This window comes from Prionailurus bengalensis, chromosome E1 (genome assembly GCF_016509475.1).
Source record: "Prionailurus bengalensis isolate Pbe53 chromosome E1, Fcat_Pben_1.1_paternal_pri, whole genome shotgun sequence".
Lineage (NCBI taxonomy): Eukaryota > Metazoa > Chordata > Mammalia > Carnivora > Felidae > Prionailurus > Prionailurus bengalensis.
In genome coordinates this window covers 2,835,575-2,858,534 of record NC_057347.1, presented here as the reverse complement: position 1 = coordinate 2,858,534, position 22,960 = coordinate 2,835,575, and the positions used below count along the sequence as shown (strand labels likewise).

General features: G+C 62.2%; 2 protein-coding genes and 1 long non-coding RNA gene across 8 annotated transcripts; 2 read left to right on the top strand and 1 right to left on the bottom strand.

The window, feature by feature from the left end:
• Positions 1 to 2,436: 2,436 nt before the first annotated feature.
• On the top strand, positions 2,437 to 6,236 carry VAMP2 (vesicle associated membrane protein 2). The gene is made up of 5 exons (XM_043583044.1): positions 2,437 to 2,562; positions 3,066 to 3,186; positions 3,648 to 3,806; positions 3,909 to 3,960; positions 4,543 to 6,236. Coding segments are annotated over exons 1-5 (351 nt in total). The 5' UTR covers positions 2,437 to 2,560; the 3' UTR covers positions 4,560 to 6,236.
• Positions 6,237 to 8,031: 1,795 nt separating this feature from the next.
• On the top strand, positions 8,032 to 22,894 carry PER1 (period circadian regulator 1). 6 transcript variants are annotated; one of them, XM_043583042.1, is made up of 23 exons: positions 8,032 to 8,104; positions 13,385 to 13,806; positions 13,929 to 14,027; positions 14,123 to 14,277; positions 14,399 to 14,520; positions 14,614 to 14,815; positions 14,929 to 14,980; positions 15,120 to 15,262; positions 15,649 to 15,727; positions 15,806 to 15,912; positions 16,090 to 16,243; positions 16,327 to 16,435; positions 16,530 to 16,661; positions 16,833 to 16,938; positions 17,042 to 17,213; positions 17,307 to 17,434; positions 17,650 to 17,826; positions 18,432 to 18,674; positions 19,566 to 20,173; positions 20,596 to 20,785; positions 20,947 to 21,136; positions 21,473 to 21,623; positions 22,023 to 22,894. In XM_043583042.1, the coding sequence occupies exons 2-23, from the start codon at positions 13,532 to 13,534 to the stop codon at positions 22,305 to 22,307; spliced, it is 3,879 nt and encodes a 1,292-aa protein (XP_043438977.1). In that variant the 5' UTR covers positions 8,032 to 8,104; positions 13,385 to 13,531; the 3' UTR covers positions 22,308 to 22,894. The 6 variants fall into 6 exon arrangements, with proteins under 6 accessions (XP_043438977.1, XP_043438978.1, XP_043438975.1 ...); XM_043583043.1 differs by lacking the exon at positions 8,032 to 8,104 and adding an exon at positions 8,213 to 8,328; XM_043583040.1 differs by lacking the exon at positions 8,032 to 8,104 and adding an exon at positions 11,716 to 11,843.
• LOC122484925 lies at positions 10,799 to 11,616 on the bottom strand. The gene is made up of 2 exons (XR_006297743.1): positions 11,396 to 11,616; positions 10,799 to 11,049 (listed from the first exon to the last, which is right to left on the bottom strand). It is a non-coding gene; the product is annotated as an uncharacterized LOC122484925 (long non-coding RNA).
• Positions 22,895 to 22,960: the final 66 nt, after the last annotated feature.

The window sequence follows — 22,960 nt, the reverse complement described above, 5'->3', positions numbered from 1 at the left end:
TAAAGTTTTTCTCTGTGCCGCCTACATCAGAATCACCATAGGTGCTTGTTAGAAATGAACTTGCCCCCCCCCCCACCCCCAACCTCTTTTGAATGAGCCTTGGGAGTGGGGCCCAGAGATCTGGCTATCAAACGCAGGTGAATCGAGAAACCTCCATCGTCTCAGTCTGTAAATAGATTATTTTCCTTTAGTTCAACTTCTATTTTGGGTCTCCCTTCTATTGCTCGCAGAAAACATTCCCTTATCCATTTCCGGGTGAACTCAGTTATCCCACGCCACCCCTTCTCCTGCCTCCACCATTGATCTAAATTTGGGTGGGCTGCTCAGTGAGACTCCTCTGAGATAAATCCTCGTAGGTCCCCACCTCCGTGGATCATACGGGCCCTCATTTCCGCTCCTGTGCTCCTGCCCCCAGGACGCAATAGCAATGTGCCAGCTTTCCAAGCCACACTTCACGGCCTTGGCTCCCCGGGTTTATTCTGGGTTCTGTCCCTTCCATGTCCTCTGGATCTGGCCATTGGGGAAAATGAGCATCACTCCTAAAGCAGTGTCTAACATCTGGCCTGGTCCTCCAACAGCTTCTCCCCAGCCGGTGCAGGGGCTCCGGGCCGGTGGGGGAGGGGCCTATTTCCTTCCAACCTTCCCTGTCTTAGACCCGGACACTGCAGCTCTTGAACTTAAAAGGCTGGAATTTGGCATCTTTGTTCTCTGGCTAGAAAATAGAGTAGTCTCGAGGCCAAAAAGCAAAAGCTAGCACCCCACAGTGCCATCTGAGTCTTCAGAGAAGCTGCTCTTTTCTTCCTTTGCGCAGAGGCTGAGCCGCCCAGACGTCCTGGGCGTCCTGTGCCGCTGCGCAAGGGCCAGGCAAGTGGCTGCTCCGGGAAGGGGAAGCAGCCGAGAGGATCTTATCTTAGATCTGCTGAGTCCCCACACCCACCACGAGCTCCCAGTTCACTCACCTTCCCCAGACAGCTGGGAAATGACACCTCTGGTGACACAGCCAGTCCCCAGGCTTCGGCTGGCTGGGAGGGGGTGGGGGCGCTGCATTAGGGAGGTTCTCACACCGGGAGGCCAGGGTGGGGGAGGGAAGAAGCTGGCTCCCTTCTGTCTCTGAGACCAAGGCCAGCAGCCTCCCTCTGCTCCCCTTACAGGGATTCAATGAGCAACCCGCCCCCCCCCCCCCCCCCGGGCTATTCCTCCCCTAAGACATATCTTTCTTCACTTTTGGGGCTTGCCTTGACCCACCCCACAAGACGGTCAGCTCATCTGGTCCCATCTTCTCTCCGAAGGGCCAGGCCTGCTGGGGATGAGGGGACTGGGTGCAGCTGCTGTTTAGAGGGACCTAAAGAGACCAGTCAGGGATGGAAGGGGATGTGAATAATCTCTCACCATGTTCCAGATCAAGGCATTTTAACAACTATATGTGTAGTGCCTACAGATGTTATGTATTTGGGGTCTAGGGACAGGACAGGAACTGGCCAAGGTCACACCTATGAGGCTGATCCGCGTGTAAAGTAGTATGTACCTGGGCACTGCAGGGCAGTTCATGCCAACTGTCTTTCCCCCTAAAGAAAAACAAACCAAACAAACAGAAAACCCCCAAAGCCCCCTCCTGTCGCAGCCTGGGACCAGAGGCTGAGTCCTCCTGTCGCCCGGGGGTCAGCCCGGGGAGCTGACCCAACTCTGGGACAGAGCTGGGTTTTGGCCGGTCTGCGGGTCTGTGGCCACCACGTGAAGCAGCCCCGCGGGGAAGCCTCGTGCCCTCTTCCCTGGCCTTAACCTTGGCCTACCTCAGCCGGGCCGGCCTGCCAAGCACCCCTGGTCTGAGCCCCACACCCTGCAGTGACTTGGAGGGGGTGGGGGTGGGGGTGGGGGAGAGCCTGCCTCTTCTCCCTTTCTTTACATCCCTTTACTCAGCGGCCAGGGGCTCCAGGCCTCCCCGGAGCCCTCCACCTGCGGGGCGGACCGAGGGGACCAACTCCCTCCGCCCCATCCACCTCCGCGGCGTGGTCCGGCGACCTGCGCTTGCCCCTTCTAACCTCCCACTGCAGCCCCCCTGCGAACGCTGAGGCTGGTCGCTGGCGTCGGGACCCGGGCGCAGCCCGAGGCCTCGCGGGGGAGGGGGCGGTGTGTGTGTGGAGTGCTGACTGCTTTACGGGTTTCGCGGGTGGGGGAGGACGTGGCCCGGGGCTCAGGGGCGCCATCAGCAGCAGAGGGCAGTGGCGAGGGGCGGCCGGGAGGGCTGCGGCGCGACGGGGCGGCCTGGCGGCGGGCGCGGGGAGCCGCAGCACCCGGGTTCGGGGCTCACGGTGCAGCCGCAGGTGCGGGAGCGGCGGTGGAGGGCGGGGGGCTCGCTGCCCCGCCGGCCCCGCCCCCACCGCCCGGGCTCCCGACGCGTCGCCTGCCGGCCCCGCCCCCGCCCGCAGTGCCCGGATGTGGGTGACGTGCGGCCGCCATCTTCCCGTCCCGGGCAGCCAGCGCCAGTCGGAGCCAGCGCGAGCCGCCGCCGCCGCCGCCGCCGCCGCCGCCGCCGCCGAGCCGTCCTCCCGCCGCCCCCGCCATGTGAGTCGGCCGCCCGCGCCCGCACCGGGCCTGTCTGCCTGCGCCGGCCGCCGCCCTTGGGAGCCGGTGCGGGGGTCGCCCGGGGTTCGGCCCGCGCCCCGAGGCTAGGCCGGCGCCCGTGACTGCGCGCGGGTAGCTGGAGAGCGCCGCTCCCGGGCTGGCCGCGCGGGCGATGGCCCCGGGATGGAGCGGCCCCGGCGTCCGCCCGCCCCTGTCATGCTGCCGCCAGTCATTTCGGGGCGATCCCGGACCTTGTCTTTGAGGTCGCCCTTATTTGACAGGCGGGGAAACTGAGGCCCGGGGGGGGGGGAGGGGGCCCGACTCAAGGTCACGCGGCTTGGCGGCGGCGGCGGGGCCGGACGAAATCCAGGGTTCCCATCGGCGGCCTTCCTCCCGGGAAGGAGAAAGGGAGGGACGGATGGATGGACAGGAGGATGGGCGGAGCCCTGGCCGCGGGGCTTGTGGCTGGAGGCCCTGGGTCGTAATCCGCCCCTGCCCCTCAGGTCGGCTACCGCTGCCACCGCCCCCCCCGCCGCCCCAGCTGGGGAGGGAGGCCCCCCTGCGCCTCCTCCAAACCTCACCAGTAACAGGAGACTGCAGCAGACCCAGGCCCAGGTGGATGAGGTGAGTGCGAGGGGTGTCAACGGCAGCGGGAAGGACCCTGAGGGTTGGCATAGCGGTGTGGGGGCCCATCTTGGTTGGAGGTGGTGAGTCTGTGAGTTTGGGGACAAAGACACGCCATGCCCCTTCCCTGTTGAGCATGCACTTGCAACGGCCCTGGGGCGTTAGTCAGCCTTGCTGTCCTGGGGTGTTTCGGCCCCGGCAGGTGTGGCCCGGTGATGGACAGGCTGCTCGAGGCTCAGTGCATAGAGGGTGCTGCTGTGACATCTGAGATGTCTGGCCCTCAGCATGCCCCTGATGTGTGCTCCTTGCATGTCCCCAGGTTGCTAGGCATGTTCTCTGTGTGTCCTTGGCATGTTAGCCTGGCACCATCGGGGTGCATGTTCTCTGTGGGTGCACGGTTGAGGAGTGCCCTCATTGAGGCGGCCTTGGCACACCCCCTGCCTCGCGGGCCCCTCCCCCAGGTGGTGGACATCATGAGGGTGAACGTGGACAAGGTCCTGGAGCGGGACCAGAAGCTGTCAGAGCTGGACGACCGTGCAGATGCCCTCCAGGCAGGGGCCTCCCAGTTTGAAACAAGTGCAGCCAAGCTCAAGCGCAAATACTGGTGGAAAAACCTCAAGGTGAGGCTGGAGGCACGCAGGAGGGGGCTGGTAAGAGAACTGGTGGGTGAATGGGGGTGTCACGGTCTGTGTTGCTGACCCCCCCCCCCCTCTCGCCCCCAGATGATGATCATCTTGGGAGTGATTTGCGCCATCATCCTCATCATCATCATCGGTGAGTAGGGCAGCAGTGGCTAGGGCCCTTTCTCTGGAGAGGTTTCCCCTTCTAGGTTTTGAAGGTCATTAACCTAGATTTTACTATTCAGCAGAAAGCACATATAGCTGCCGACCGCAGCTCTGATCCACGTAGAGCCCAAAACCTCGATGCTGTTTAGTCTTCACTTTGCCTGGTTCTGGGCAACTTTTGTTAAGATTTTTGGAAACAGGAACGCTGGTGAATCCCCACTGCTTCCTGAGGATAGATTTTGGGCCTAAGAGCCCAGTCTGGGGACCTTGGAATTGGGAAGTGGGAGAGCAGGCAAAGCCCAGGGGCTTGAGACACGGCTAGGAAGCCAGACATCCTACTGTTTGAGCGCTTGTGGGCCCAGAGGCCCAGAGGATTAAGAGCCTGTGGCCCCAGGGCCATACCATGGACTTGAAGAGACCTTGGAACCTACCAGTCCAGCCCCTTGACCCTAAGGCTGAGAGGGCTGGGCCGTGGGGGGCGGGGATGGGAGCAGGGCCAGGCCTGACACACTGCTTTCTCTCTCTTTCTTTCTCCCCTTCTCTCTTCTTCCTTCTCTTTCCTTCTCTACAGTTTACTTCAGCTCTTAAACCCCCGAGGAGCCCGCCCTGCCCAGAGAAGGGCCTCTCCCCCCCCCCCCCCATCCCCAGCCGCTCCTCCACCTCTCAGCCATATCTTCCAGCCCCCCCTCCCCTGGATCCGCGTGTGTGTGTCCCTGTGTGTGTGCCCCCCCTGTAAATAGCCAGCTGTTATTTATACATATATAATATTATATATATTTGGTCTGTTTGTAGTTTTATTACTAGAAGATTTTTCCGGTTGTCCTTAACACCCCTTCCTGAAGTTCCCATCTCTTTTCTCTTTTCCTCCCGCCCCTTCCCTCTCTTCCTGACCAGCCCCTAGTCCTTTCATTTGCATCTGCTATGCAATAGTCCCTCTTCCTCTCCTCTTTCCCTTGGATTTAGCTGATCCTTCCTCCCACCCTGGCCTTCCCTGCACCCCCACCCCCAACAAAAAACAAAAAACAAAAAGCAACTGTCCAGGCCTCCCTAGGTGCATCTTTGCATTGTCGGGAGGCCCTGAGACTGGCCCCACTTGGTCCTAAGAATCCCAAGGTCTTCTGGGAGCTTCCAGCATGTTAATTAGCCTCATTTACATACTGACATCCCTTTTGGTTTCCTTCTCTTTTGTTCCATCATCCTTCGTTCTTTCAACCCGTGTTGCTTTTTTACTGAGGCGCTAGTCCCCATGGTCCTTGTATCACTTTCATTTGCATGACGTTCCTTGCAGGTGGTGGGAGCCTGGGCTTTTGGGGAGCCAGAACCTTCTGGCCCCCAGAATCACCCCTCCTAGCCCCCTCTAGTCCAGTTTGCCTCCCCTACCCCCATTTTCCAAACCTCTTGTCCCCTCCCCTCCCTCCCCCCTCCCCCCCAGCTGGTGTGGAAGTGTCTCGGAGTTCAGTGTGTCATGAAGGACCAATAGTTTTGCCACTTGGAGTCTCTCCCCACATTCGTGCTCCCCAGTTTTCATGTGGGGCACTCAACCGACATTCCCATGGGGTCTCCCTCCCTCCCATCCGCCTGATCTGCCTCCTCCTCCTCCTGCCGGGAGAGTTTGGGGGTTGGCCGCGATCTGACTCTTTTGGGAGAGATGGCTACCAGTGTGTGGGGGGTCATCACTGCCTTGGGGAGGAGTGGGGCAGGGCAGAGAATCCCCCCAATTCCTGCCTGAGCTCTGGCCCCACCCTTGCTGGGGGTTGGACTGAAAACTCCCCTCCCTAATTTGGGGGGGTTGTGGCTCCCATCACTGCCCAGCTCCTCTGACTGCCCCCCTGAAGTCAGGGCGGGGGTACTAGTCACTGCCAATGAGTGTATGGGACTTGCTGGAAGATGGGGATTCTCACCCCTTTCCAGGGCAGTCGAGCCCAGAGCGTTGTCTCCTCCTTAGGTGAAGTGATAGAGGAAGGGTCTAATGTCTTTTTAAATGGCACAATTTTAGGGGTCTGAGGGTACAGTCCCTTAATCTGCTGGAGGGGACCCCCCCAAACTCTTTCTTCCCCCCACACTCAAGGTTTCTGTGTGGACGGGGGAGCAGGGAGATCTGAGCTGTGGTGTGAAAGGGTAGGGAGAGATGCTGGGGTGGGGGTGTTGTGTTCTAGACCCCCCCATATTATCCCAGTGTCCCCTGCCCCCCTTCCCTCCCCCATGCCCCCAATTCTGTGACGCATCCAGATTGTGAAAATGTACAATAAATGTGTAATGAGTACAGCTGGTGTGTGTTCGAAGACCTTTTCTTAACCAGTGGGGGCGGGGTGGGGTGGGGATTGGATCCGCAGGTTTAACAGGAAAGTTGAGAAGATCCATTTGGAACCGGACTGAGCTTTGCTGGAGGGCCTGACCTTGGGCACAGCAAAGTGTGATTCCCACAGTGGCCACGGGTGGGCACCAGGCGCTGATAAGGGGAAGCCGTCTTGATCCCCGTGTCAGCCTGGTGAACCTGGAGGCTTGGGCTTCCCAGCTTGCCCCATTTCTCTTCCCTGGAGGCCTTCTCCTGCTCCTGGATCCCTTTCTACCCCTTGATTTAATTCCCGGATGCTCTGCATTTGCTCCCATGGTCATTTACTCCTAGGCCTGAAGTAGACGGCCGTCTTCTTCGAAACATCCCTTCCCCTTGGTGCCTAGCGCAGTGCCAGCATCCAGAAGGGGTTCATAAACATGGAACAGATTGGCTCAGAGAGACCCAGCGGAGTGTGGTATGGAGCAGGCCACAGACTGGCCTGCCACCCCTGCACCTTGTTGTAGGATTGGTGACTCTAGACCCCACGCTGAGCCCCCATAGTCTCCAGGTCCTTGACGTCCCTGATGTGACACCCTAGCATCCCCGACCCCAGCTGCTTCAACAGTGAGTGGAGGGTGCCGGGCCAGCTCTGGAGGGCCGACTTCTCTGGGATGCAGCGGGAGGATTCAGCAGTACGGGAAATCAAGAGAGTGTTTCCCAAACTTGTCTGCCAAGGACGCTTTTACAAATAGATGTTCTAAGAGGCCCAGGTGATTCTTAGAACTAGGTAGGCAGTCATTATAGTAATGTCCACCATTTATTTCGGGCTTACTATGTTCCATAACGTGCTCAGGGCGTTTTTCCGTTCATCTACTGAATCCTTTCCAGGTTTAAGGTTCTCATTCGCCCTAGGGACCCACCTTCTTTATAAGTGTCAAGGACCTGGATCTAAATCATGGCCCCGTTATGGACTGGAGTGTTAATCCAGACGGATTATGTAACCTCCCTGGAGCTCAGTCTCATTTGTAGGGCGGAGTAGTAGTAAGTGAGACGGCCTCCGGATTTGTGAGAAGCGCCTGGCTCGGTCCACAGGAAACCATCGGGAGCCAACCATCATCTTCATCAACACACTGCGCCGAGATAGGAAGACCCTCTTAGGCCAGCACCTTCCAGCTTCCCGGGGCCGCAGGGACCCAGGGCCGGAGTCCCAGCGCTGGGGGCGCTCTTGCCACGCCGGGGACAGCTAGCCCGAGTCTTGGCACAAAGCTCCCCCAACCATCGCCACCGCCGCTCACATCTGCGCCTGCGTGCAGGTCACCCTCGCTGCGCCTGCGCAGAGCCGCAGTCTCCGGTACTAGTGTCGTCAAGGAAAATCCCCAGCTTCCAGGTAAACAAGCTGCCGCGTGAGAGCGCCGGCACGTGTCCTCTACAGCTCCGAGACCTCTCAGCCTATGAGGAAGTTCGGAGGGCTGGACTAGCGTTCGCGTTCCCGAACTAGGCGGGTCTGAGGATGGCGGCACAGCCAATACGAACTCGCGAAGTGGATGGGGGCGTGACTTCCCGGCGGACTCCCAATCAGCGCGCCGGGGCGGCCCCTCTCGCACGTGGAGCTGTCACTGCGGGTTGGCAAACTGACCAATGAGGAGATGACGGCGGCGGGTGGCGCCAATGGTGGCTATGCGAGGGCCGGGCGGACGCACGCGGCGCGGGGCATGGGTCGGCACCCTTAGGCCAATGAGCTCGAGGGGCGTGGCCGCGCGGCAGGCAGGGGGGGGGGTGGGGCGGGCCTGCAGGAGCTGGTCCCAGGCGCTGGCGCCCGGGCAGGGAAGCCAGTGTAGCCTCTTTGCGCTTGCGGAGGGTGAGTGCTCGCGGGTGGGGGGAGGTGGGCGGCGGTCAGCGCGCGCCTCTCCGGGGTGCTGTGTTCTTTCAGGGACGCTGTCAACAGAGTTGGGGGAGGGTCATGCGAATCCAGGATCACCGCTGTGGGAGCTCTGATGGATGTGGGGAGTAGGACGGCGAACTCAGCCCTCGAGGGACGAGGGAGGGAGGTTCGGACACCGGGTACATTCCTCACCTCCCTAGGTACCTGGACCCCGACTGATCCAGGGGATCCTGGGAGGGTGGGCCTCGGCGAGGGAGGTATGGGGACAGGATCCCTGAGGGTGGGTGGGGGACGTCCCAGTGCTTGGCTACTGTTTGAATAGGCGCCTTAAGCATTTGAAAGAGCGGGGTTCTGAGGCTTCAGGGAGGCCCCGGTAGGGCAGGTGCCAGAGGGTTGACATAGTGATTTGAGACAGGATGGCGAGGTGGCGAGGGGAGATGTGACCCAGAGCCAGTCACATCGAGGCTCTGGATGTCTTTCTTGTGTCTAAAGAGGAGGGGTTGGGCCTTGGAGCCGCCCCCGGGAGGAAAGGTGGAGTAGCAGCTGTTGGGTCCTGAGAGGGAGGACAGGGTTGTGCCGACTGTCTCTGCACGTGTCTTCTGGAGCCCCTGGCGGTGAGCAGGCACAAACAGGGTACTCTACTATCTGTGCAAACAGGCCTGCGGTAAAGTGACCTGGGCTAAGGTGGAAGAGTGACAAGGTGGGGTTCCTAGGAGATCCCTGGGGCTGGTGGCCACCAAGGTGACCTCAAGGACTTTGGGAGCATGTGTAAACCGGGGCTGAGGTGATTGGGAGCATGTGGGGAGTGCATACGGAATGTCTGAGACCAGGCCCAGGGAGCAGAGGAACTGGATGGAGACTGTGTCCCAGGCACCAAAGTTAGAATCGACTGGATATTTGAGAGGCCCAGATTCCCAGGTTCCCGAAGGATGAGATGCCAGAATGACAAATCATTATCAGAGCTCAGATTTGACCCCTGGGTTTTGTTTGTTAAGAGCCTGAGAACATATTAGGAGGCAAGTTTAGTAACTTCTGGCTCTGTGGAAATGGGGATAATAATACCCATCTCACGGGCTTGTTCTGGGGATTAAATAAGAGAATATACGTTTAGTGCTTAGCACGGTGCCTCATGTTTTGGGGTGTGTGTGTGTGTGTGTGTGTGTGTATGTGTGTGTTTAGCTAAACAAAAAATGGCTGTAGGATATCAAAACAACAGTGACAGGAATGCTGGTGGTTGGGAACTATAATCTCACGTTCTCAAGTTTTTCGGCCAAGTTTTGGTGACTCCCTCTCCATTTCCCTCTTCCTGGTTCTTCTGATCGTCAGGCACCAGCCCAAACCGTCGTTCCACCCTATGTCCGTCTTCCAGGATCCAGGCCCCAGGCCGGGCCACTTGCTCTGTCCTAGTTCGATTTCCTCATCCTAGACCCATTCTTCTCCCTGCCCCTCCTCCCTCTCTCTGCTGCCATAGTAACAAGAGATTCCGGCGCTGAGGGGGCCTCCGGGAGGGAGCAAAGGTGCGTGTGCTCTCGCAGAACCTGGCCTCCAACTTCCCCGCCCTAGCTCTTTGGGACTGGGCCAGCAGATGTGTACGGTTTGGGAGGGGAGGGCGGAGCCCGTGCCAGCAGCGGGGCGAACGAGCCGAGGGAAGGGCGGATGTGAGTCTCGGGGAGAGAGCCAGGCGTAGGGGCGGGGGCGGGGGACCCCTTCCTCCTAATCCTCTCTCCAGGAATCCCTGGCTTTGGGACAGGACGGCTGTCTTTGGCTGGGGGAGGCGCCCGGGCCGGGTGCATGTCCTGGGCCTCCGGCCAAGAGAACATGATGTTCCCAAGTGCGCGGGCCGCCGCCCTCTCGAGCTGGCCGCCTCCCAAACCACTGCCTCTCCAGCCTCCCTGTCCCACATTCCCCGGCTGCCTCGCTCCGCCCTCTTCCTCCGCTTTGACGTCACCGCTCTCTCCCGCCCCCTCTCCTCCATTGACGGCAGCGGGGCCCGGTTACTGTGGGGACTGTGAGGCTGGACGACCAGGGCCTTGCGAGCAGGTGGGGGCTGCTGGGGCGCTGGACCCCTTTCTCGATGCAAAGTGTAGATATGCAGGTGGGGGGTGGCAGAGCCGGCAGGGCCTCTGTCAGCGGGGATCACATCCAGATCCCAGGGGGAGAACTGGGGAGGAAGAAAAACCATGTTTCCAGAGGAGAGGAGTCTGAAAATGCGCCGGGGGACTGGGCCACAGTATACGAGTTGGGAGGACGTCTTCCAGGAGACGAGACCTGAATCCTTTGTTGTCTCTGTTTTCCGGCTTTGGTTTTTGTGGGTTATTTTATGACATCCCTGTGTCCCAGCTTTTCCACGGAGCCCTCCTCCCGGCCCCTCCACGGGGAACACCATTGTTAAGGAAGGCTTAGGCCACGTGACAGGGAGGAAGGGCACCGACAGCTGATTGTGTCAGCATCAGCTTGGGGGTCTCTTCACTTGCTGCCCACGTTAACAGGGAGCCCTGAGAGGATCTACCCACCGTCTTGGATGGAGGGGTCTGTCACTGCAGTTCCCCCCAGCCCAGCCTGGCACTTCCAGTGGTCTGCTCTGCCCCCTCCTTGAAAAAAACATAATTTCCAGCACCTTTTCCATTGCTGGGGCCCCTTCCCCTCCCCCATCTATCCTTGTTAACAACAACAAAATCACCGTGTTTATTGATCATCTACCATGTGTCAGGTCCAGTCCTGGGGTTCTGGGGAATACAGAGAGGTGGCAGATGAGGTCTTTGGCTTTCTCTTGTCCTAGTGGTGGGGATCTGAAGCCCTTGCCACTTCACCTGTGTCTCTGTAGGGTCCCCCTTGATCTCTTAGCCACCGGCTTTGTTCCCTATAGTCCTGGCTTCCTGGCCCCCACTTTTGGGGCAGCCCTAACTGTGGGTGGCTGCATCCTGAGGAGAGAAGAAGCACTAGTCACCACGTAGGCTGCCCGGAGACCTTTTCTCTGATTGGGTACAGAAGCACCTACCATTGTTTCCCTTTACAGCCCTTATTGGCTCTGGCTGCCCCTTCTGTTGTTTGCATCCTGCCCTGCACTCCGCCCCCTATCACAGGGGACCCTCAATTGCCATGCTCCCAGCTGTCCGCAGGATTTGAAGTGTCAGAGGAAGGGGCTGGGTAAAATGGCTGTATTGTGATGACAAGGCTGGGGTGTGCCCTGCTCCTCCCGGGGACCAGCCATCTCATCCAGCTTGCCCCCCCCCCCCCGGCCCCCGAGTACGCATTCCTTTCTCCCACCTCTGGCAAGGCCAAGGTGTCCTGCTGTGCCGGGTTGGACAGTTCAGGAAGCAGACATCTTTAAGCACCTACCGTGGCCCAGGCATTTTCCCTGAAGAGGGGAGCTTACGTCCCCTCCCCACCCTTCCATTATTCACTGTGCAAGGCGTCCTGCGCCCATTGGCTGGGTGGTGGTGTCTGGGGCCCTTCAGCCCAGCGCCAGCACCCAGGTCCACGTGCGCCCGTGTGTGTGACACAGCCCTGACCTCAGTAGGGGCCAGTAACCAATCAGGCGCCGGGACGAGATCCCCAGCCAATCGGGGGCGGGGCCTGCGGCTCAGCCGGCAGGAGGCCAATGAGGGGCAGTGCCTGGCATTATGCAACCCGCCTCCTGGCCCCGCGAAGCTTCCACTCGGCTGAGGGCTGCAACGGCGGCGGGCAGGCGGCCGGAGGGCGCTCGCGCGGCCAGGTAGGCATCTCCAGGGCCATCCGGGGACCGGTCTCCCGCCCCAAGTCGGACCGCCGCCACTTCCAGCCTGATGCGCCGCTTTCGGCCCGGGCGCTCGGACGGCTCACCCGCAGTCCGCCCTCCTTGCCGCTGTCCACCCCCTCTCTCTCTGCCTTCGGGTGTAACATGGGTGTTCCTCGCAACCCTGTGCCGGCTGTCCGCACTCCTGATCCTCTTACCCTACCTCCAGCCTTGACCTCTCCTTCCAGCTACCCCGGCCCCACGTCCGACCCTCGGCAGGCCTGCCGCCGCCGCCTTTCTTGTCACTCGGGGGTCTTCGGTTTTGCCCCGGCACCGGGACCCCTTCAGGCTTTCCGCGCTGCCCGCGCTCCCCCCCTCCAGGCCCTGGCCCCGCGCCGGCCGTGATGTAAGCCTGGTTCGGGCTGGAACATCCCGTTCCCGGCGCTAGTTCCTGCTGTTGGCCACAGCCTTCCTTTTTCTCCTGGCGCTCAGAAAATGCTCGGGGGTTGGGGGTGTGGTTGGACGAGGAGTAGGGGAAGAACTATCCGCTGGCGTTTGTGCGTCCCTTGCTCAGGGCTGAGTGTGTCTGCTTCGGATGGGGGCGGAGTGTGTGTGTGTGTGTGTGTGTGTGTGTGTGTGTGTGTGTGGAGGGGTAATCTAGAAAAGTAGAGGACCGAAGAGAGAGGATTCCTGAGTCCCTGACAATGGCAGGTGCCGGCTTCAGTCCTGTGGGTCGGGAGAGGGTGCGGGGGCCGGAGGAGGACAGGCTGGGTCGTCTTGACCACAATGACCGAGATCCAGGCGAAGGCCAGGCTGGGGAGCTTTTGCGCGGAGGGCGGTGGCGGTTGTGTTTTGCCCTGGGGAGCAAGGCCAGCCTCTGGAAACCCCATGGGCAGCCCTTCTTCTTACGGCCACCGAGCCCTGCAGGGCCTGGGGGTGTAGTAGAGGTGGGCGACCCCGGGCCGCGCCCGCCAGCGTGGGAGTGGGTCGATCCCTGGCTCCGCCGGGAAATGGGGGAGGGGTCACCCCTCCCGCCCTCCCGTGGTCCCTCCAGCAACCGCTGAGCTCAGCTGCTGACGTCGGTTTCCCTGGCGACCGCGGCGGCGGAATCGCGTGGTGGGTCCGCGCATGTCTGTGCGCATGTGCAGCGGGGGTGGCGCCGCCCCCGGATAAAATTAGCCTGGAGGCCTAAATATAGGAGACGACAGGCATACCCCCTGCTCCGAGGCCTTGGGAGTCCGGCGCGGAGTGGGGGCCTGAAGGGAATTTGAGGATGGGAAGTGTCCAGGCTTTGGTTCACGGTCATAGTTCTCGTCGAATACTCAGGCTCTTACTTTCCCAGGCCACGCTGGCGGGGGAAGTGGGGGAAGGCTGGAGAGAGGCCCCTTCCCATCTGCAGACGCCTATGGGAATAGGAAACAGAACTTACCCGGGCTCCCAAACCTGGGGCCTAGGGGCCTGGGGGCCGACAGAGCAGGGTCTGAATGAAACCGGCAGGATTGTAAAGTTAACAGCTAGCCCTTCTTGGTCTCCCTGTCCAGGTACTGCCTGGGATCGAACTTCTCAGTTCTCAGAGGCTTGCGTCTCCCACCTCACTCCCCCAGCCAGGCCGCCCGGCCCCCTCGTGCGCTCTCGTGGTGGCCTCTCTGCCTGCTCTGTTTCCCCCTTGCCCTCCCCATGGCGCAGACATGAATGGCCCCCTGGAAGGGGCTGATGGGGGAGGGGACTCCGGACCGGGGGAGTCCTTTTGCCCTGGAGGGGCCCCATCCCCTGGGCCGCCACAGCACCGGTCTTGCCCTGGCCCCAGCCTGGCTGATGACACAGATGCCAACAGCAATGGCTCCAGCGGCAACGAGTCCAACGGGCCCGAGTCCAGGGGCGCATCCCAGCGGAGCTCACACAGCTCCTCCTCTGGCAACGGCAAGGACTCCGCCCTGCTGGAGACCACTGAGAGCAGCAAGAGGTGTGTGGGCAAGTGCCTCAGGGTCTGGGGGTGGTCCAGCCCGCAGGCTGAGACAGGGCGGGTGGGGGTGGGGGCCCTGCTCCTGGGTGCCTTCTCATTGTGGGCCTGCTGCTTCTCCCCAGCACGAACTCTCAGAGTCCCTCCCCACCCAGCAGCTCCATTGCCTACAGCCTCCTGAGCGCCAGCTCTGAGCAGGACAACCCGTCTACCAGTGGCTGCAGGTTCGTGGGGGTGAGGGCCAAAGAAGAAGGCTGGGGGCCTGGGCCACGGTCTGGGCCTAAGAGCTATACCCCTTACCTCCCTGTGGGCCCTGCAGCAGTGAACAGTCCGCCCGGGCCAGGACCCAGAAGGAACTCATGACGGCTCTGCGGGAGCTCAAGCTTCGGCTGCCGCCAGAGCGTCGGGGCAAGGGCCGCTCCGGGACCCTGGCCACGCTTCAGTATGCTCTGGCCTGTGTCAAGCAGGTGCAGGGTGAGTGGTGCTTCCTGGGAGGGCCGTGGCTGGGCGCTGGGCCACCGTGGTGGCGGCGGGGGGGGGGGGGGGGGGGGGCGGCAGTCTCCTCAGTAGATACCTCACCACCTTTGCCCTACAGCCAACCAGGAATACTACCAGCAGTGGAGCCTGGAGGAGGGCGAACCTTGTGCCATGGACATGTCCACCTATACCCTGGAGGAGCTGGAGCACATCACGTCTGAGTATACGCTCCGCAACCAGGTCAGCTGCGGCCCGGCCTCTCCATCCCGCCGCGCCACCCGTCCTCCGTCGCGAGGCTCCTGAGTCTGCTTTCGCCCTCTCTTTCCTGCCCAGGATACCTTCTCCGTGGCGGTCTCCTTCCTGACGGGCCGCATCATCTACATCTCAGAGCAGGCGGGTACCCTGCTGCGCTGCAAGCGGGACGTGTTCCGGGGCGCCCGCTTCTCTGAGCTCCTGGCCCCCCAGGACGTGGGCGTCTTCTACGGTTCCACTGCCCCATCTCGCCTGCCCACCTGGGGCGCCGGGGCCTCAGCAGGTGAGGTCCCCAAGTGCTCGGGGCCAGGGACCAGCAGTCCCAGGGAGTCCCTGTTCTGAGGGGCCAGGGAGGAAGTGGGGGGCTGTCCTCAGCACCCTCCTGGTCTGTTCCAGGTTCAGGCCTCAAGGACTTCACCCAGGAGAAGTCTGTCTTCTGCCGTATCAGGTAGGTGGGGGATGTGGGGAGCAGACCCCCTCCCACCATCCACACCCCCGCTGTTTTGTGGCATGGTCCATGACCTTGAGGTGAAGGGTGCGTGGTCCTCCACTAAGAGTCACTAGTGCCTCTCTGTCTCCTTTGCTAGAGGGGGTCCTGACCGGGATTCAGGGCCTCGGTACCAGCCATTCCGCCTAACGCCGTATGTGACCAAGATCCGGGTCTCAGATGGGGCCCCCGCGCAGCCATGCTGCCTGCTCATTGCAGAGCGCATCCACTCGGGTTACGAAGGTGTGTGGGCAATGGGCCTGGCCTGGTGGGGCGTAGGAAGAAGGGTGACTTCCCTACAGTAGTGGGGAGGTAGGACGTGAGTCTGAGAGGCAGGTCCCAGCCCCTCAAAATCTTGGGACAGAGAAGGAACCATAAGGATGAAGGTTTGAGTCCATTTTTAGTGGGGGGAGAGTTGAATAAGCATCCTGAGCTAGGAGCAGGGAAGGTTGAATGCTTTGGTTCTCCGTTTCACTCTTGGCGTGGGGTGAAAGAATGGTCCAGACCGTCTGTGCAGGCTAGAGGGCTCCCACAGCTGTGGGGAGGCCTGCCAGCCAGCTTGAGGCTTGGGGCTGAGAAGTTGGACCATTCTGGAGAAAAACTCAGTGGCCTCACTCTCTGTGCCCCAGCTCCCCGGATCCCTCCTGACAAGAGGATCTTCACTACTCGGCACACGCCCAGCTGCCTCTTCCAGGATGTGGACGAAAGGTTTGCTCAGGACCTGGAGGGAAGGGGGTGGGGAGGGCTGAGGCCATGGCTACTCTCTGATGCCTCCTCCCCTCGCAGGGCCGCCCCCCTGCTGGGCTACCTTCCCCAGGACCTCCTGGGGGCCCCAGTCCTCCTGTTCCTGCACCCTGAGGACCGGCCCCTCATGTTGGCCATCCACAAGAAGAGTGAGTTAGTTCTCTATGCTGCTCTCCTTCCTCCGCTGTCTGCGGGGCCTCTCAGTGGCTGTGCTTGTGGTTGTCCCTTGGGGCCTCGGTGTCCTGGATCTCCAGTGGGCGGCCCTCTGCTTTGCCCGGCTCTGCCTCCTGCCCACCCTCCCCTCCCCTCACTTCTCACTCCTTCAGTCCTGCAGTTGGCTGGCCAGCCCTTCGATCACTCCCCCATCCGCTTCTGCGCCAGGAATGGGGAGTACGTCACCATGGACACCAGCTGGGCCGGCTTCGTGCACCCCTGGAGCCGCAAGGTGGCCTTTGTGTTGGGACGCCACAAAGTGCGCACGTAAGTGGGCCCCAGAGCTGGCCCTGTGGGCTGGGACCACGCAGGAGGGGGCAGGGCCCGACTTAGTCTTCTCCACCCTGCAGGGCACCCCTGAACGAGGACGTGTTCACTCCTCCGGCCCCCAGCCCAGCTTTGTCTCTGGACTCTGATATCCAGGAGCTGTCCGAACAGATCCACAGGCTGCTGTTACAGGTGACTGTCAAGGGGCGGGGCTCGGAGATGAGGCAGGGGTAGGGGCGCGGGGAGGAGGGCTGAGACCTCTAACCAGGTTCTCTCTCTGCCTCAGCCGGTACACAGCCCCAGTCCCACCGGGCTCTGTGGGGTCGGCCCCGCCGCTTCCCCGGGCCCTCTCCTCAGCCCTGGCTCCTCCAGTGATAGCAACGGGGGTGACGCTGAGGGGCCCGGGCCTCCCGCCCCGGTGAGTGTCCCTCCCCTGCTTCGCCCTCTAGTGTCACGTTCCCCTGTCCAGGCCCAGTTCCTGTGCCTTTCCTTCCTGTCCTGCGTTCGCCGTGGTCCCTGTGCCTCCCCTCTAGTACCCCTCGTTGCGTTGTGCCCTGGACCAGTGACACTGCCCTGCCCTGTCCTGCAGGTGACCTTCCAGCAGATCTGTAAAGATGTGCACCTGGTGAAACATCAGGGACAGCAGCTTTTCATTGAGTCCCGCGCTTGGCCTCCGCCCCGGCCCCGCCTCCCTGGTGAGTTGGTGAGGGTGTGGCTGAGCAGTGAGACCCCGGGGCCCCCTGACCTTCACCCCAACCCAGAGGAGCTTGTCTCTCCTTTTTTCTCTCCTTGGCGCAGCCGCAGGCACCTTCAAGGCCAAGACCCTTTCCTGCCAGTCCCCAGACCCGGAGCTGGAGATGGTCCCTGCTCCAGTCCAGGCTCCACTCACCTTGACCCCTGAGGAGGTGGAGAGAAAAGAAGCCAATGGTTGTTCCTACCAGCAGATCAACTGCTTGGACAGCATCCTCAGGTCAGGCTACCCCGGAACCTTCTCCCACCCGGGCTCTGGCCTCGGCCCACCTCAAGCCCTGCCTTCATGCCCTCTGGCGCCCCTGCCCCGCAGGTACCTGGAAAGCTGTAACATTCCCAGCACCACCAAGCGTAAATGTGCCTCCTCCTCCTGCACCACCTCGTCAGCCTCCGACGATGACAAGCAGAGGACAGGTCCGCTCCCTCTGGGGGCCAAGAAAGGTAAGGACCCCGTGCACGCCCTGTCCCCGCTGCCCCGTCCTGGCCCCCTGGCCCAGTGTCTCTGCATTTCTGCCTTTGGGGCCCCCACCTTGCTCCACCCTGTCCCCCTCCCCGCCTTCAGATTTGCGGAGTTCTCTGTCCCGTCTGTCCTTCCACGTCTTCTCTGGGATTTCCCCTCCGACCTCCCGGGGGTGACGTGCCATCTCTCCGCACAGATGCATCGGCAGTGCTGTCCGGGGAGGGGGCCGTCCCACAGAAGGAGCCGGTGGTGGGAGGCGCCCTGAGCCCGCTCGCGCTGGCCAATAAGGCAGAGAGCGTGGTGTCCGTCACCAGTCAGTGTAGCTTCAGCTCCACCATCGTCCATGTGGGAGACAAGAAGCCCCCGGAGTCGGGTATGGGCGCGGAGTGAGGGGGTTGCACTCGGCCCCCTAGCCAGATCTCCCTCCTGCCCACCTTTCCCTTCCCTGTCTGGCCCCTAACGGAGAGGAGGAGGTCTCCGTCTTGGCTTGGGGCTGCTGCCTGCTGTTCACCCCCGCCGGCCTTCACTGCTTTGTTTTCCCGTGTTCTCGCTGTCGGTTCGCACACAAGGTCTAGGGTGGGGGGCCCGACCCCGTGGTGCTGTCCGCAGAGGGTCTGAGGATAGGGACTGTTGGGAACCCCTAAAGGGTCGCCAGGTGCTGTCCTGGAGGACGTGTGAGGGGAGGGCAAGGAGCGAGCTTCCCTTCCAAGGAGAGTCTTGGAGGTGTTTCTTATCCTAGGGGACTGTCACCGGAGGGGACTAAGTGTTCTCTCTCACCCTGGGACCGCTTTGCATGGAGAAGAGGGCCCAGAACCAGTCCTCAGCAGGGAGGAGGCCAAGGGGTGCACGTGGGGCACAGGCTTGGCTGTGGGGCAGAGGCCAGGGGTTGGCTGGGTTGTTGGATGGGGAGGGTGTGGTATGGATGTACTAACCCCTGAGGTGACTCCAGTGACCTTTCCTCCGTCTCGCCTTCCTCAGACATCATCATGATGGAGGACCTGCCTGGCCTGGCTCCAGGCCCAGCCCCCAGCCCAGCCCCCAGCCCCACAGTAGCCCCTGACCCAGCCCCAGATGCCTACCGCCCGGTGGGCCTGACCAAGGCCGTGCTGTCCCTGCACACACAGAAGGAGGAGCAGGCCTTCCTCAGCCGCTTCCGAGATCTCGGCCGACTGCGTGGACTTGACGGCTCCTCCCCGGCCCCCTTGGCCCCTGGTGAGCGAGGTAGCCACCCAGGACAGCCCTGAGCCTCGTCCTCTGCCCAGTCTGGGACCAGACTGTCGGGGGTCGGGGGCAGGGGGTTCTCGAGGGAGACATTCCTGCTCCAGGGCCCCCGGGCCCTGCTTAGGGACAGGCCCCTCGCTAGCGTCTCCCTACTAGGCGGGGGTTCCGGGCTGCAGCCAGAGGAGGGCAGCCTGGGGGGCTGGCACTGAGACAGGCAGGCGGAGTGCTCTGCTCCAGGTAAGCTCTTTCAAGCCCATCTTGGGGGCAGGGGCTGAAGCGTGCCCACTTGTGACCCAGTTGTCGCTGCTTAAGAAGCCCCTATAGACCGCAGGCCAGACACAGGCCAGGCGGGCCGGGACAGCTGCTGTGGGGTCGGGGCTTCAAGGGCAGGATGTCAGCCCTCCAGGTGCCTGAGAGAGGCTCCCTGCAGGCGGACGCGGGACTCGGGACTGGGCTTTCCTGGCCATCTCATCACTCCACCTCAAGCTAGGCCGAGCGTGGCCTCGACCGGCCGGAGGAGCGCCCAGGCTGGCGTTACTGTGGGAGTTTGGGGGATGGACCGGAGCTGCCTGCCCGTTCGCCCACGGACGCGTCCTGCTTCCTCCCATCTGCCAGCGCGCCTCTGTCTTCTGTGTACCCTCTGCTCCACCCCACTTGTAACCTTTCCTTCCCTGGCTCCTTTTGCAATAAATCCCCCTCGTCCTGCCTCCTGTGATTCTTCCCTGAAGGTTCCCTCTCCTCCCTGGCGTCCCCTCTGTGCTGCGTGGCCGGAAGCCAGGTTCTCTTCGGGGCCTTCTGCCCTCTCCCTGGTCGGAGTGGCAGGGCGGCGAGGGTGGCAGGGATGCCGACCCCGGGGCTGAGGCCCTCGCTAACCCTGGTCTCTCCCCACAGGCTGCCACCACGGCCCCGCACCCCCCGGTCGCCGACACCACTGCCGATCCAAAGCCAAGCGCTCACGCCACCACCAGACCCCCCGGGCTGAAGCCCCTTGCTTCACCTCCCACCCGTCCCCCGTGCCACCCTCTGCCCCCTGGCCTCCCCCACCGGCCACTGCTCCCTTCCCAGCCGTGGTCCAGCCCTACCCTCTCCCGGTGTTCCCACGGGGAGGCCCCCACCCTCCTCCCTCCGCCCCTGCTTCCGGGCCCCCTGCAGCTTTCCCCGCCCCCCTAGTGACCCCAATGGTAGCCTTGGTGCTCCCTAACTACCTGTTCCCGACCCCGTCCGGCTATCCCTATGGGGTACCCCAGACTCCCGCTGAAGGGCCTCCAACCCCGGCCTCCCACTCCCCCTCTCCGCCCCTGCCCCCACCGCCCCCCAGCCCTCCCCACCGGCCCGACTCTCCCCTGTTCAACTCGAGATGCAGCTCCCCACTCCAGCTAAATCTGCTGCAGCTTGAGGAGCCCCCCCGTGTTGAAGGGGGTGCTGTTGCAGGGGGCACTGGGAGCAGTGCTGGGCCCCCGCCTCCCAGTGAGGAGGCTGCTGAGCCAGAGGCCAGACTGGTGAGCACTGACCCCCCTGCGGTCTTTTACCAGCACTCCCCTCCAGCCCCCTCCCCTTCACTCCTTTTCCACCTCACGCTTCGCCCCCTCTGCCTGCCGGGCTTCGGTCTCCAGGAGACGGTGTCCGTGGGGTGGGAGACCCCAGCTGAATTTCTGAATGAGGGCGAAATCAGCCGCCTGGTCTGTGGAGTAGGGACCATCCTGTCCGACTTCTGAGAGCGCACGTGCCTCCTGGAAAGGGTCCAGCGTCACGCCCCTACTCTCTGGGCCAGCTCTCTTCTCTTTCATCCCGGCCCCACTGTCCCAGAGGGGAGGCAGAGGCCACTGGGGTTGGGTGTGTCCCCCATCCAGTGGAAGCACTTGAAAGGAAGCCTGGGTGTTGGCCCCTTAATCCCACCCTGCTCCCCCTCACCCCCGCCCAGGTGGAGGTAACGGAGTCCTCCAATCAGGACGCGCTGTCCGGCTCCAGTGACCTGCTGGAGTTGCTGCTGCAAGAAGATTCTCGATCTGGCACGGGCTCCGCCTCCTCGGGCTCCGGCTTGGGCTCCGGGTCCGGGTCCGGGTCCGGGGCAGGCTCCCACGAGGGAGGCAGCACTTCAGCCAGCATCACACGTGCGTGCCCCCCCCCCCACGTCCCCTCTGACCCCGGGGAGGCCGGCGACTGGGGGAGTTGGGAGGCCAGGCCCTGCTTCCTCAGGCCAGTGGGTTACAGGTGTGGCCTGGAGGGCGGGCCCGGGAGGCCTGACGGCGGCGGCGGTCCCTCCGCTTCGCAGGCAGCAGTCAGAGCAGCCACACGAGCAAGTACTTTGGCAGCGTTGACTCCTCTGAGGCCGAAGCCGGGGCCGCCCCGGCCAGGGCTGAGCCTGGGGAGCAGGTCATTAAGTACGTGCTCCAGGATCCCATCTGGCTGCTCATGGCCAACGCCGACCAGCGCGTCATGATGACCTACCAGGTGCCCTCCAGGTGAGGAGTTTCAGGGGCCGCCTCTGCCTCCCCTTTCAGAGGTGTGGGGAGGCTCGCCTACGCTCCCCTTCCCACCGAGCTTGGGATTTTCTTTTCCGGGGCTGGCTCTGGCCTGGGACTTCCTGCCCTGTCCCTGGGCCCCGGGAACTCCACCCCGCACTCGTTCTTGCCATGCTGAGGACAGCTTCTCTGCTCTTGGAAGCCCTGAACTCCTAACGCGGGGTTGAGAGGGGCGTGAGGCCGTGGGTGCGCACCTGCCATAGAGGAAGAAGGGCCGCCTCGCAGGCTCTGGCCCTGGCTTCCAGCCTCTGCCTTCTGCACCCCTTCCCCGGGCAGGGACATGGCCTCCGTGCTGAAGCAGGACCGGGAGCGGCTCCGGGCCATGCAGAAGCAACAGCCTCGCTTCTCAGAGGACCAGCGTAGGGAACTGGGTGCTGTGCACTCCTGGGTCCGGAAGGGTCAGCTGCCTCGGGCCCTCGATGTGATGGTGAGAGATGTTAGGGCCGGGGGGGAGGAGGAGGGGGATTGAGCTTGGGTTGAAAGGTTAGAGGCTGAGGGGCTGATCCCCCCCGCCCCCCATTGTCTGTCCTGGGGTGTTTAATCCTGAAGGATGTTAATTCCACTAAGTTTTCTGCTGGGTCAGATAGTGTCTCATTACATGAGTCTTTACGGACCTTTTCGGGCCAATTCTATGCTAACGGACGTTGTGACTGTCTTATAGTGGGGTCCAGACAACAGGGAGCGGTACATTTTCAGTCTCCCTGGCCCACGCTTGTCTGTGTGGACTGGTACTTCTTTGGGAGCACGTTTGGGGGGGAGTCCTCCTGGGCTGGGGTGGCAGCTTAGCAGGGAGCACCTCGTCTGACTTCTCCCCTTTCCCTCCGAGGCCTGTGTGGATTGCGGCAGTAGCACCCGAGACCCCGGCCACCCTGATGACCCGCTCTTCTCGGAACTGGACGGACTGGGACTGGAGCCCATGGAGGAGGGCGGAGGCGAGGGTGGTGGTGGTGGCGGCGGCGGCGGCAGTGGCGAGGGTGAGGGCGGAGAGGAGGCCGGCGCTCAAGCTGGGGCCAGGGCCTCAAGCTCCCAAGACCTGGCCATGGAGGAGGAGGAACAAGGTGGGAGCCCATCCAGTCCAGCCTTACCTGCCACGGAAAATGGCACCAGCTAGACCACATTTTGAGGCCACCTCTGGGAGTGCATGAGAAGCTTCCTTCGCCCTTCTTCCACCTCTCAGAACCAGCCGTGGCTGGACCAACCGATAGGAAACTGCCCCAGCTTCTCCCGCTTAGGGGGCCGGACCCCCATCAGCAGCCCAGGATCCAGGGGCAGCTTCTGGCTTCTTAGGGTACAGAGGGTGGGACTCTTCAGCCAGCCCAGCCCAGCGAAGCCTCCTCTCCCACCGCTGGTGAGGAGACCTTCCTTCCCCTGGACAAGGCTGCTGACGAGCTGCTGAAGTGGTCTCTCCAAGCCCTGGCTGAGCCCAAGTCCAGGTCCCTGAGGGTTGGGGCTACACTTATTTATTGGGGGAGACAGCTCGCTCTCCCACCTCCTTCCTAGAAGGGAGGAGGAGGGCCCGAGGCCCAAGCAGGACCCAGCGGTCCAAACCCCTAGCTGCTCCAGGGTGGGGGACGTTGGTGGACCATGGAGTCCCTGGTGCTGCCCCTCAGGTGGGACCCAGGTGTTCTCAGCTGTACCCTCTACCGATGGCATTTGTGTTTTTGATATTGTGTCTGTTATTATTTTTTAATACAAAAAGAAAAAAAAAAGACTTTGTGCAATGAAGTTTGGGGACTGGGTGAAGGGAGCTCTTGGTGGAGGGGT

What these genes read in the sequence shown, in the direction of transcription:
- VAMP2 (XM_043583044.1), top strand. An exon ending in CCCAGGCCCAGGTGGATGAG is followed by an intron (nt 3,187 to 3,647) that starts GTGAGTGCGAGG and finishes CCCCTCCCCCAG; the next exon opens with GTGGTGGACATCATGAGGGT. An exon ending in ACTGGTGGAAAAACCTCAAG is followed by an intron (nt 3,807 to 3,908) that starts GTGAGGCTGGAG and finishes TCTCGCCCCCAG; the next exon opens with ATGATGATCATCTTGGGAGT.
- PER1 (XM_043583038.1), top strand. Translation starts at nt 11,730, where the DNA reads ATGAGGGGCAGTGCCTGGCATTATGCAACCCGCCTCCTGGCCCCGCGA. An exon ending in CAAGAAGCCCCCGGAGTCGG is followed by an intron (nt 17,827 to 18,431) that starts GTATGGGCGCGG and finishes CGCCTTCCTCAG; the next exon opens with ACATCATCATGATGGAGGAC. An exon ending in CTTGGCCCCTGGTGAGCGAG is followed by an intron (nt 18,675 to 19,565) that starts GTAGCCACCCAG and finishes CTCTCCCCACAG; the next exon opens with GCTGCCACCACGGCCCCGCA.